We start from the raw sequence: 12091 nt of genomic DNA, 5'->3' as shown, positions 1-12091 counted from the left end.
CCTTCTCTCCCATACACATGCATGCATATACATGCACAACCCATAGGCCTTTATTACATATAACATACTCTACTACATAACAGAGATTAGTAAGAATACCTGGAAAAGCAATGTGGAGGAAAGAAAGGAGCTGGCAGGAAATTAGAGCAAAGGAAACAATTAGTTCAATTGCCAGAACAAAGATCTTTTAAGATAATCATAATAATAAATTATTCTTTTGATTAATGAGAATGGAGCCACTACATTTAGACTCTAACTTTACATACATGTTGTAGAAATGGCTAGAAAGAGATACAATTTTTATGTCATTTAGGGATCAAATTTCAATCTGAGGGGGATACAAAATACTTTGAACATCACAAACATATATGACCTCAAAAGTCCACGGAGGGAATATCAATGATTACTGACTCAGAAGCCTAATTTTTTATTTTCATAATCCTATGTAGTGAGTTGAATTCAAGTTTATGACTATGACACTGGTGGGCAGCAGGCTTTCACATCAGGGCAGCAGTAATGTTTTTGGAGAGATGGGAAATGGATCCTGGTTTTCTTTTTATACAAGGTGTCATAAGCAGGGAACAATCTTTGATAAGTTACTACAAACAATTTACTGGGATGATAGGAAAAAAGCACATCTTAAAGTGATGATTACTCTGGACTATGGGAGGATAAGGAAATGGGTGCATCTCTTTCTTAGAAGAAACCATCACCTCCTACTCTACTGAGAAAATTGAAACCAGTGACCATGACCTTCTTCCTCCCTGAACTATATATTAAAACCCATCTTCATATTCTTCAATACTCTTCCTTTTTACTCCTCCTCTGAGAAAGAAGCATCCTTTTTTCAAGGACAGTCTTTCTACTTATGCCCTTGATCTCATCCTAACCTCCATCAGACATTGTCTTTTTCTTATGTGATGTGTCTTCCTATCTATTGGTTTTTCCACCTCTGCCTACCAATATGTTCAAGTCTACCCCATCCTTAAAAAGCCTTTATGGGACCCTACCATCACTTCAAGATCTCCTTCTATCTTTCTCTTTATTTTCATTGTCAGACTTTCAAAAGGAATCATTTATGTTTACTTGCCATCTGTTTACCTTTACTTGCCATCCATTTACTGCTTACAGTTTGATTCCAAACCTTCCTACTAAATGGAAACTGGTTACCAACAATCTCTCTTTCTTTAAAAAAAAAAAACCCTTACCTTCTGTCTCAGAATCAATACTGTATATTGGTTCCAAGGTAGAAGAGTGGTAAGGGCTAGGTATTGGGGGTTAAGTGACTCAGGTCACAGCTAGGAAGTGTCTTAGGTCAAATTTGAACCCAGAACCTCCCATTTCTAGGCTTATACATATAATCTCTAACTACTAAATCTGATGAATTTTTTGCAGCCCTCTCTTCCTGAACCCATTAAACTTGTTCTAGCTATTGCACTGCTCCTTATTACTATCTTTTGCATGATCACCATCCATTTCCTGCACATTTATTATGGTTGTCTCTCATGACTTAATCATAGATTTTCATCTCTAAATTCTCTGTCTTTGAATTCTCTTCATGTTCCATAGTCTTAAGTATTATTTCTATGCAGATGATTCTGAAATTTATATAGTATTAAATAGTCTCCTGAATAACAATTGTACACTATCAATTGCCTGCTGGATCCCTCTCCCCAAGTATATATGCTGGCTGACATCTCAAGTTCAGTATATCCAAAACAAAACCCCTTATCTCTCTACTTCCAAACATGCCTTTTCTATAAAACAGCCTATGTCTGTTGAAGGCACCAGTATCCTTTCAGTTTCCCAGATTTATAAGTTCAAGTCATTCTTGATTCTTATATCTTTCATATCAAGTCAATGTCTAATTCCATTCCTGAAAGATCTAGATTGCCTTGTGTCCAATCTGTATCCCTAAGTAGTTCTGTTAAATATACATAGCCAACTGGTAGTTATGTGCCTTTAGTTAAAGGGGAACCATGTAACAGAGAGTGGATGACTCAGTGGATAGCTATCACCATTTCTGGGGCAGGAGGAACCATACACATAGTGCATGTATTTTTGATAGTGGCTTGAATGACATCAATTTTTATATCAAAGTTATAACATTCTTATTGTTGTTATTTTCTTAGTTACTTTGGAGTTTGCCAGTAAATGAGTTCATTTTACTCCTAGAAGGCTTGAGATGTATAACATATTAGGCAGTTCTGCATCTCTTTGTAGAGCTTAAAACAGCCGCCATATTGATAAAGGAGGAGGCTGGTAAAATTTAAAGGATAGGGGCAAGACCAATGATTTGCTTGGTATAGGGAACCATTAGATGAGGGAACAATGCTAGATGGCATCCTCTTTTCAATATGTAGTCTTAAAGAATTGCCTACAACACTCAGAGGTTAAATTACTTTCTTGCCCAGGGTTACCTAGCCAGTATGTGTCAAAGGTGGGACTTGAGGCCAGGTTGCCCTGATTCTGAGGTTGGCTTTCTCTCCACCAAGCTTCTCCTCTGAGAGAGTATAAACAAAGGACAATATTTTTGCCACTAGGGAAGTACTGCATTCATCCATTATGTAGCTGAAGACAGAAGAATGTAGTAGAAAGAATACTAGTATTAGATTCATAAAACCCAAGTTCAAATCCCAGTCCTGCCACTTTAATAGTTGGGTTATCCTGGACAAATTTTGTAGAACATCTCTGAGTCCAAGTTTCTTGATTTGTAAAATATCATTTATATTACATATGTGAAAAGATTGTTGTAAAGAAAGTACAATGCAAAACTTGAAGTGCTATAAATTTGTCATGCATCTTTTGATCTCTTTTTTTTTTAACCTTTACCTAAAGTCTTAGGAGGGATTCTAAGTATTAGTTCCAAGGCAGAAAAGTGCTTCTAGGCAATTGAGATTAAGTGACTTGCCCGGGGTCACACAACTACGAAGTATCTGAGGTCACAATTGAACCCAGGACATCCCATCTCTAGGCCTGGATCTCTATCCACTGAGTCACATAATTGCCCTATTTTTATGATCTTTTAGTAATTGGAGCAGTCTCACTTTGAGATTCTCTTAAACACCTGTCATATAACCAGGAGATTTTTTTGGCAGATTATTATTTTGTTTGATCAGTGACATCTTAATGTTAGAGAAGTTTAATCAAAGCCATGAAACCAAATGATGAAGTATTGGATCTTTATAGAGCTTTTCTTCCTAAATCCTCATAAGAAAAGGGCAGAGGCAAGAATTCTGTACATTTTTACTTGAGAAGCTAAGTGACTTATCAAGAGTGGTACTGGAACTAAAACTTAGACCATCCAACTCCTTATGTGTGCTGTACTGTTAAGTACAGAGCAACAGGTCCATTAAAATGTATTTTTAAAGCATTTCTTTGTGCCCGGTATTGTGTTAGGTGCTGTGTTGGAGGACAGAGATGGGAGGGAAAACATATGTTGTGTGTAAAATGTAGTCTTTGCCCTTCAAGATGTTACAATCTTATTGTGAAAAAAACATATAAAATACACATAAAAATGAGAAATAATACAAAAAGGGCATATTTAACTTGTGAATCTGACTCTCAAATGCTGCATGTGAGATGATGGAAGGAGAAGCAGAAGGAACAGGCTTCTCAGAAAAGGTGAGATAGATGAGAGTTCAGAGAACTCTCATTAAATTAGTATGACATGACCTATTTTCATTGAACCCATATTGACTATTAGTTCTCTGAACTCCTATCTATCCTTTTTCTGAGAAGTCTGTTCCAGTCAATAATGGAATGTGCCTCAGAGATCACTGCCCCAATTCATGGAGGTCACTGGCTCAACTCAAGGAGATCACTCAGTATTTCCTCAGTAGAGGAGGAGGTGAGGTACCTCAGAGGTCTCTATCCCAACTCATCTCACATATCCCCTTGACAACATTTCCAACAAGTGCTCAATCAGACACTGCATAGCACCTCCAACCAAAAGGAGCAGATGATTCCTGAGGCAACCCATTCTCCTAGCCTCTCTGCTGTTGCTATCCATCGCTTTTAATTCTGTTCTCTGGGGCTAAGCAGAAACAATCTTAATCCTTTTCCACATGGTAATTCTTTAGATATTTGGAGTTACCATGGTCTCCGTAAATCTTCTCTGTTGTTGTTGTTCTCTCATTCAGTTGTGTCTGATTCTTCATGATTCCATGGACCATATTGTCTTTAGAGTTTTCTTGGCAAAGATAATGGAGTGGTTTGCCATTTCCTTCTCCAGTGGATTAAGACAAACAGAGGTTATATAATTTGCCCAGGGGTCATCCAGCTAGTGAGTATCTGAGGTCAAATTGGAACTCAGATTTTCCTGACTGCAAGCCCAGGAGTCTTCCCACTGAGCCACCAAAGTGCTTCTTAGGCAAACAGAGGTTAAATGACATGCCCAAGGTCACACAACTAGTAAATATCTGAGGCTCAATTTGATCCCAGGACTTCTTGACTCCAGGCCCAGCAGTCTACCCATCTTCTCCTTCATCTCTATTCCAGGATGAACATTCGGATTTTCATATTGTGTAGCTTTCAGACCATCATGTCATTTTTTCCTATCTGTTAATATCCCTTCTAAAATAATGGCATCCAGAATGGTCTATATGTGATTCTAATACATCAGGGTACAGTGGCAATATCATCTCCCTCATTCTGGATTCTAGATCCCTCTTGAGACAATCTGAAATTTCATTACATTTTTTCACCACTATGTTGCAGTGTGACTTATATTGAATTCAGAGTTCCCTAAATCTCCTAGATCCTTTCCACTGGAACTAGCCATATGTCAAGGAAAAGCTGAACTTGAATTTGTGCAATTGTTGATGTTTTAAACTTGTGTGGGATTTTACATTTATCCTTATTAAGTTACACCTTCTCTTCTAGCCTGTTAAAGTTATTTTGGGATCTTGTTTTTCCAGCTTTGTGTCATTTGTATATTTGATTAGTGTGGTCTATTCTTTCACCCAAATCATTGAAAAAATGTCAAATGAGTAGGACCAAATGCAGAATCCTGGAGTCCTTCACTAGGGACTTTCATCTAGGTTCATATTGAACCTATTTATTTAGCTAGATCCAAATCTACCAAACCTTCCTCTTATCCAGGCTTCATTTCTTTATCTGACATACGAGATTATCAAAAGAGACTTTTGTTAACTGCCCACCTAAAAACCACATATGCTGGTCTGTGGCAGTACCCTGCTATTTTTTGTTGTTTGGTTGTTTAATTGTGTCTGACTGTTTGTGACCCCATCTGGGGTTTTCTTGGCATAGATACTGGAATGGCTTGCTGGTTTGCCATTTCTTTCTATAGCTTATTTTATAGGTGAGGAAACGGAGGCAAAAGGCTAAATGTCTTGTCCAGGGTCATGAAGCTAATAAGTGTCTGAGATAAAATTCAGAAGTTGAATATTCTTGACTTCCAGCCTAGCACTCTATCCACTGTACCACCTAACTGCCCCTTCCCTAATATCAACCCTGCCAAAAAAAGAAAAGAGGTAAATCTGACCTGATATGTTTTTATTGAACCCATATTAGTGATTACTACTTCTTTTTCTTCATGTGCACAAATCTTCCCTTGAATGACATATTATGCAACTAGGTGGTACAGTGGACAGAGTACTTTACTTGAATTCAGGAAGACCCAAGTTCTAATCCTGCCTCAGAAATTTACCAGCTGTATGACCCTAAGCAAGTCAGTTAACCTCTATTAGCTTCAGACTTCTCTGTAAAAGGTATCCACCAGAGTGAGGTTCATGTAAGGATCAAATGAAATAACCTACATAAAGTGCTTTGTAAATCTTAAAGCACAATGTAAATGTTAATATATTCTAAAATTTCTTCCAGGAATCAAAATCAAATTCATTAGGCCATAGATGGAAGAGTTACTTCTCTTTTTCTTCTACTTCTTTTTTTAAGAACAGCAGCCTACCTCTTATCCTGTGGCATTTCTCTTCTTCTCCATAATTCTTTCAACATCACTGAGTTAGAGAACAGCATTTTAGCACACTGGGATAAAGTTTGTCAGGGCCTACTGATTTGAACTCACTGAAAGCAGCCAAGTATCCACCTACTCCTCAGTTTTCTTGGGCTTCAGCCCTTTTTAATCATTTTTGCTTGATCTTTCTAAATTCAAAGACTTTGCTTCCCCCCCCCCTTCTATTATTGAAGTATTTTTTGTTCTAAGCAACCATCTTATCCTTTCTCTGATTTTCCTTATATCGTCAACATACTTTTTTTTGGGGGGGGGTAATTTGTGCTTTGGGTAATGTCCTACTAGTAGGATGTTGATATTGAAACTTTCTATGGAGAAGAGGGCAAGTCCTCTGACAAATGGGCTTAGCTCCTAAATTGGTTCAAGAGTCAATGAGCTGAAACTGAGCACCTTTCCAGATAAGGTGGAATTGCTATAGGAGTGATCCTGGAAAGACCTCGTGTGATGCTCCTGAAGGATTTGGCTTCCCTTAGAATGAGGCCCGTTGCCAACAGATGCCCAAGAATTATTGGCTTTTGGCACCAATCTTGAGTTCCAGCAGGAGAATGGGGCACAGGTGACATCACCAGTTTATTTATGGTTTGCCTGCAGCATGCTAACGCTATACCACTACAGCTAACACACAGAATGCTCTGTCCTCTAGGAACATCTAAAAAGACACCAAATGCACAAACCAAGATCTTTTGAATTAAAGGGTTGGTTTTGGTCTTGATTTCACTTCCCACTCTTCCCTAAGAAAAGCACCGCAGGACTACCTCTTTTAAAAGTTCACTTAATCCATTTATGCTGCCCTGTAAATTGTCTAGAACCCCCTTGCCTCATGACATAGCCCCTTCCTTCTGGTAGCTCCCCTTCAAATGCCACTCTTTGGTTGGAGTCAACAGATGGAAAAGATTGCTATGAGAGGACTGACGCAAGCCTAGATCTATACAGCATAGTCTTTAAAGAAAAAAGATTTTCTTAGACCACCTGGTATCTTTCCACTTATATAAATCACTCCTGTTCTTGCTTTAAGTCTTTCCTCATAAGACTCTTGTGAGGTAGGTGATTTACAGATGAGGAAACTGAATTTTTGTAAGGCCATTCTTAGGCAGCCAGAAAGTATCTAGATATTTAACTTATCCATCCCTCATTCCATGAACTTGTTGAAAATCAATGGTAATCCATGATTACAAAATCCCTAAAAAAGTTTATTTGCCCTCCTCTCCCCATCCTCTTCACTCCATATTCTTAAGGATTAGGTAATCAAACAACTCTTCCCCTTTGGGGACTAGAAGGAGCTCTATTAGGATATGGATTCCTGTGTTTCTATTTAGTGTCACCTCCTTGATACAGGTTGAGTTAATAGGCAACATCTGGGAAATAATTGGTGGCAGCAAAGGGAGCAGAAGCCCCCTGGGAGCATAATCTTGTATGTTGTCAGGTCGGGAGATGAGGAGGGAATAAAGATGGAGCTTAGTGGTTCCCTCCTCCAAGCTGGTATGAATAATTGAGAGCGGGCGAGCTGACTGCACCAAAGAAGTGTATTATGTAAACTGGCAGTCAGCAGAGTGAGTGTGAGTGTGTGTGTGTGTGTGTGTGTGTGTGTGTGTGTGTGAGAGAGAGAGAGAGAGAGAGAGAGAGAGAGAGAGAGAGAGAGAGAGGGAGAAAGAGAGAGAGACAGACAGACAGAGACTGAGAGAGACTGAGAGAGAGAGAGAGAGAGAAAGTGAGAGTGTGCATGCATTCGCTTGCGCGTGCGTATGAGTGTGTGCGCGAGGGAGCAGCTGGGTATGAGGGAGACTGACAGAGAGAGCAAGCAAGGAGGGAGAGGAAGGCACTTCAGCCTGGCTGCCCCAGCACAACAAACTAACACAGCCGTGGAGGGAGATGGGAGGGGGGAAGAAGCCCGACATAAAGGGGAGGCATGCTTAACATTCGGGAGCCGTGCATGACAGCAGGGAGAGGTTCCCCCAGATTGTGAGAGCCCTTCCTCCCACTCCCTTCCTCCCGTAGAGCAAGGCTTTGAGGTGGTCATGGAGGCTAGTGCCCTCCAACCTGCTCACGGCCCTCTTTCCCCTCGCCCTCCCCACTTCCCCACTCCCGAGTGCATGAATGAATGAGTTCCTAGCCGCACTCCACTCCGCTACAGTTCCTAATGGCTTCCAGGTTAGTGCTAACTCTTGTGCTGAAGCTTGTCTATGTGTCTGTCCGTTTGTCTGCATCCCTAGCGTTTTTCTTTCTCTTCTGGAAGAGGGAGTGCGTTTGGGGGTGGGGTGGGACTTCAGGCTGTATCTCTCCATTCGGCTTGGGTCGATCTGTGCTGTCTGCCCAGGACCTAGACCTTCCAGGGCAGATTAAACCCGGAGTCCATGTTGTTCGCCTCTGTTCTCTGTTCGGGGGATCTGAAAGCAGCCAGCGTGACATCATGCTGCAGAGATGCCTCATTCTTTCCCCCTCACTAGCTTTCTCTCTCTTCCCTCCTCCAGTCCTTCCCCTCCTTCCTCTGGGAGCCGGGCTGCTGAGCACTGAGGAGGATTCCGTGGGGACTGAAGGCTCCCCTTGGGCCAGTGAGACTTCATCCTCCCACCTTTGAGTTAGGAGAAAGGAGGAGGGATGATTGAATTAGCAATGCGTCATGGAGAGCTCTCCGGGCGCTTCTGCAGGGATGTCTGTGCCTTCCTGTCTGGCCGGAGCTGGTCAGGGCTCTTTGCCTAGATCCGAGATCTTCCCTGTGCTTACCTCCCTCCCCTCCCCCTTCCCCCACTAATGTATCTGCTCTCCTGCGCCCAGGAAATAGCTAGGGCGGGAGAGAAGGGTAGAGCGTTATAGATCACTTCTCAGGCCTCTTTCGGATGCGGACAGGTGGCTCTTCTCCTGCCCAGAGAGAGTGGTGGGACTGGATCTGGCCGTCCCTGGCGAGGAAGATAGGGAGGGGGAGAAACTGATAGCCCTCCTGTCCCAGGGAAATAAAGGGATTTGTTTATTCTTCGACTTGGCTGGCATTTGGCTCTGGGACTTGCCATGTATTCTGGGAAAATAGATACCCAGTCTCTCATTCTGCCTCCCCCACGCCTCCCCTGCAGTGTTCATTATTTGGTTGGTTTAGGCAAGTTAAAAGGAGTGAAGCCCTCTACCCCCAAGGACTCCCAGCTAGCTGGCTTTCAGTTAAGGGTTGGTTGACAATTGGCATCCTGACCTCTTCTGACCCCTGCAAACATACCCTGATTCTGTGGAGAATCCCCAGGCACACCTCCCACCCCCTCTTTCCCAGTCCCCAGTCATCACCAAACAGAGGGGCTATTTTTAGGCTTTTCCTCAGTGAGTTGTTTGCCAGGGAAGCTGGAGATATTGTGTTCAGGGCCAGGGGTACCGGGCCACCCTGGAGGACGATTTTTGCTTGGGGGGGGGGTGAAGAGGGATATTTCCTGGATTAATTCATTCTAGAATGGTATCAATACACTAGGAAGCAGAGAATCATCTAGGCTGATTAACTGCTAGAGAGGCTAACATCAACTTCATCGTAAAGGGACAGTGGGGAGAAATGGGCAACTTACCTTTCTGTCCAGGAAGAACCATCACCCTTCCCAGGATCTTTCCCATTTCCACTGCTGACAGGCTGTAGGGCCTCCCCATCCTCCTACCCAAAGCTATGGCTAATGGGCTGAATCATCAAGCACAGACTTCATTGCATTTTGGAGCTCATAATACCTAGTTTTTTTTTTTCATTTTTCAGAAGGAGAAACTAAGGCCAAGAGAGAGAATTTTATACTCAGCCACTAGATTAGGATTCATTAGGGAACCTTCCACACTATTTTGCTGTTTTCCAAGGTAGAGTACACACAGGATAAATTAACCCCTGATCCCTTTTTAACACACACACACACACACACACACACACACACACACACACACACGAACACATACACACACACTTATTAAGGACACAGGAAAAATGGCTTTTCAGTGCTATCTCTAGGCTTTATAGTTTGACTCTTTTGGTACCTCAGTTTCCCAGTCTGGAAGAAACTAGACCAAAGGTGAAAGGACTGGTGGAGAGGGTGGGAGGTCTCTTTAACATCTGCAGAGGCTGTGAATTACAGATATGGAAATGATATGATAGGTAGGAAAGGTAAACTGACTTCCAGAATTAGAGCATGATTTGAATAATGAATCCACTTATTCAATCAGTAAGTATTTATTAAGTGCCTACTATATTTCAGGCATGGTCTTAAAGTGCTTTACAATTTTATTTCACTTGATCCTCACAACAACCCTGGCAAGTAGGGGCCATTATTATTCCCATTTTATAGAAGAAGAAACTGAGACAGAGAGAAGTTAAGTAACTTGCTCAGGGTCATACAACTATTAAGTCTCTAAAGTCCAGATTTGAACTCGGATATTTCTGAATTCAGACCCAGAATTCTCCAGTTTTCTACACAGCTAGGCAGAGGGGGAGATAATACACACATATAAATATATACAAAATAGATACAAAAAAATATGAGGTAGTTAAATATAAAATAGAAAGAGAGGGAAGGAAGGAGGTCATTGGCAGTTGGGATCAAGGAAGACTCCATGTAGAATGTGGTGCTTGAGTTGTGTCTGGAAGGGAGGGCTTATGTGAGGAGATGAGAATGAGGTGCATTCCAGGTATGAGCGCCAAAGCAAAGAGATAGGAGAGTGAAAGACATGACAAATTTGGTGGGATTGTTCTGGGAAGGGAATAATGTGTAATGAAGCTAGAAAGGTCATTTGGAGCTAGGTCGTAAAAGACTTTACAAAGCAAGTAGAGTAGATCGTATTTTATCCTACAGTCAATAGGGAGCCATTGCAGTTCATGGTTAGTAAGCTTAGGGGAAAGTACTCTGGCAGCTCTGTGGAGTTTGAATTGGAATGAAGAGAAACCTGAAGAAGAGAGACCAATTAGAAGGCTGTTGGAGTACTCTAGGAGAATGGTGATGGGGGACCAAAATAAGATGTAGCTGTGAGAATCGAGATGAGGGAACAGACAGGAGAGGCAGAAACAGCAAGACTTGGTAACTTGGTTGGATTTACAGGGTGGAGGAGAAAGATGATGAATTCATCTTTGGTCACGATGAAATGGAGATGTTTCAGTGGCATGTCTAGTAGGCAATTGGTGGTTTGAGACTGAAGTTCAGAAGAGAGAGAATGGGACTGGGCACATAGATCTGTAAGCCATTGGCACAGAGATGATATGAACAAATGGGAGATGATTTAGAGAGAAGAGAGAAAAAAAAAAGGTCAGTACCAAGCCTCAGAGGATAGCTCCACTTAGGGGCATGATCTATGTACATACACCCATATGTGTGTGCGCCACATATATACACATATGTACACAAACACAACACCAACACATACACGCCACATGTATGTATAGCTACAAACATGTATATATGTATATATGTATATATACACACAGACATATAAAATAAGTTAGCAAAGGATACTGAGATGTTCAGATAAGAACTAAGAAGAGAAATAATGACGAGGAAGAAAAGCAATGTCAGATGCCATAGAGAAGTCAAGAAGGATGAAGACTCCAAAAAAAGTCTATTTATTACATTTGGCAAATGAAAGATTATTAGTGATAAGGTCTGAAAGCAGAATGCAATAGGTTGAAGAATGAAAGAAGAAGATGTGGGTACACTGAGTATAAACAGCCATTTTCTAGGCTGAGAAGGAAGAAGAGATTTGGATTGAGAGTATGATAAGATCTATTGATTTTTTTTTAAGACAGGGAGACTTTAGCATCTTTTTAAGAACAGAAGAAACTTAAGCAGAAGGAAGGAGTCAGAAGATCAGGGGAGATAAAAGATTAGAGATGGAAAGATGATTGAGGATTCTTTCTAGTAGAAAAGACCCAGAGGTGTGGGGCCAAGGGCTTGTGTAGAGAACTTGACCTTGGGGAGAAGAGTCACTGCATTATCTGAGAGTGGAGGAAAAGAGGAAAGGAGAAAGGTATAGTATGGAGGGGTTTTGAGATGATTCACCAGTTTCAAGGAACACATACATGCCCATAAACATGTGTGGTATCAAAGAACAGGATTGAAGTGAACCCACATTCTAAGCTTGAAATTGAAGAAAAATAGCTAAAGC

The 12091-nt window shown here is 41.3% G+C and overlaps 1 protein-coding gene across 14 annotated transcripts in view; it reads left to right on the top strand.

Moving 5' to 3' along the window:
• Positions 1 to 12091, top strand: part of GRAMD1B (GRAM domain containing 1B) — a 352537-nt gene that overhangs the window by 256307 nt on the left and 84139 nt on the right. For 2 of the 14 annotated variants that reach the window (XM_056794193.1, XM_056794191.1), the window contains exon 1: positions 7545 to 8140. The exons of the other annotated variants lie outside the window; for them this stretch is intronic. In XM_056794193.1, the coding sequence (XP_056650171.1) occupies positions 8130 to 8140 (11 nt within the window). In that variant the 5' untranslated portion in view covers positions 7545 to 8129. Of the gene's footprint in view, positions 1 to 7544; positions 8141 to 12091 lie in introns of those variants that run through there. 14 annotated transcript variants of the gene reach the window in all.

Source organism: Monodelphis domestica, chromosome 4, assembly GCF_027887165.1.
Source record: "Monodelphis domestica isolate mMonDom1 chromosome 4, mMonDom1.pri, whole genome shotgun sequence".
Lineage (NCBI taxonomy): Eukaryota > Metazoa > Chordata > Mammalia > Didelphimorphia > Didelphidae > Monodelphis > Monodelphis domestica.
The sequence above is the reverse complement of the archived record's forward strand: the minus strand, read 5'-3'. Positions and strand labels throughout refer to the sequence as shown.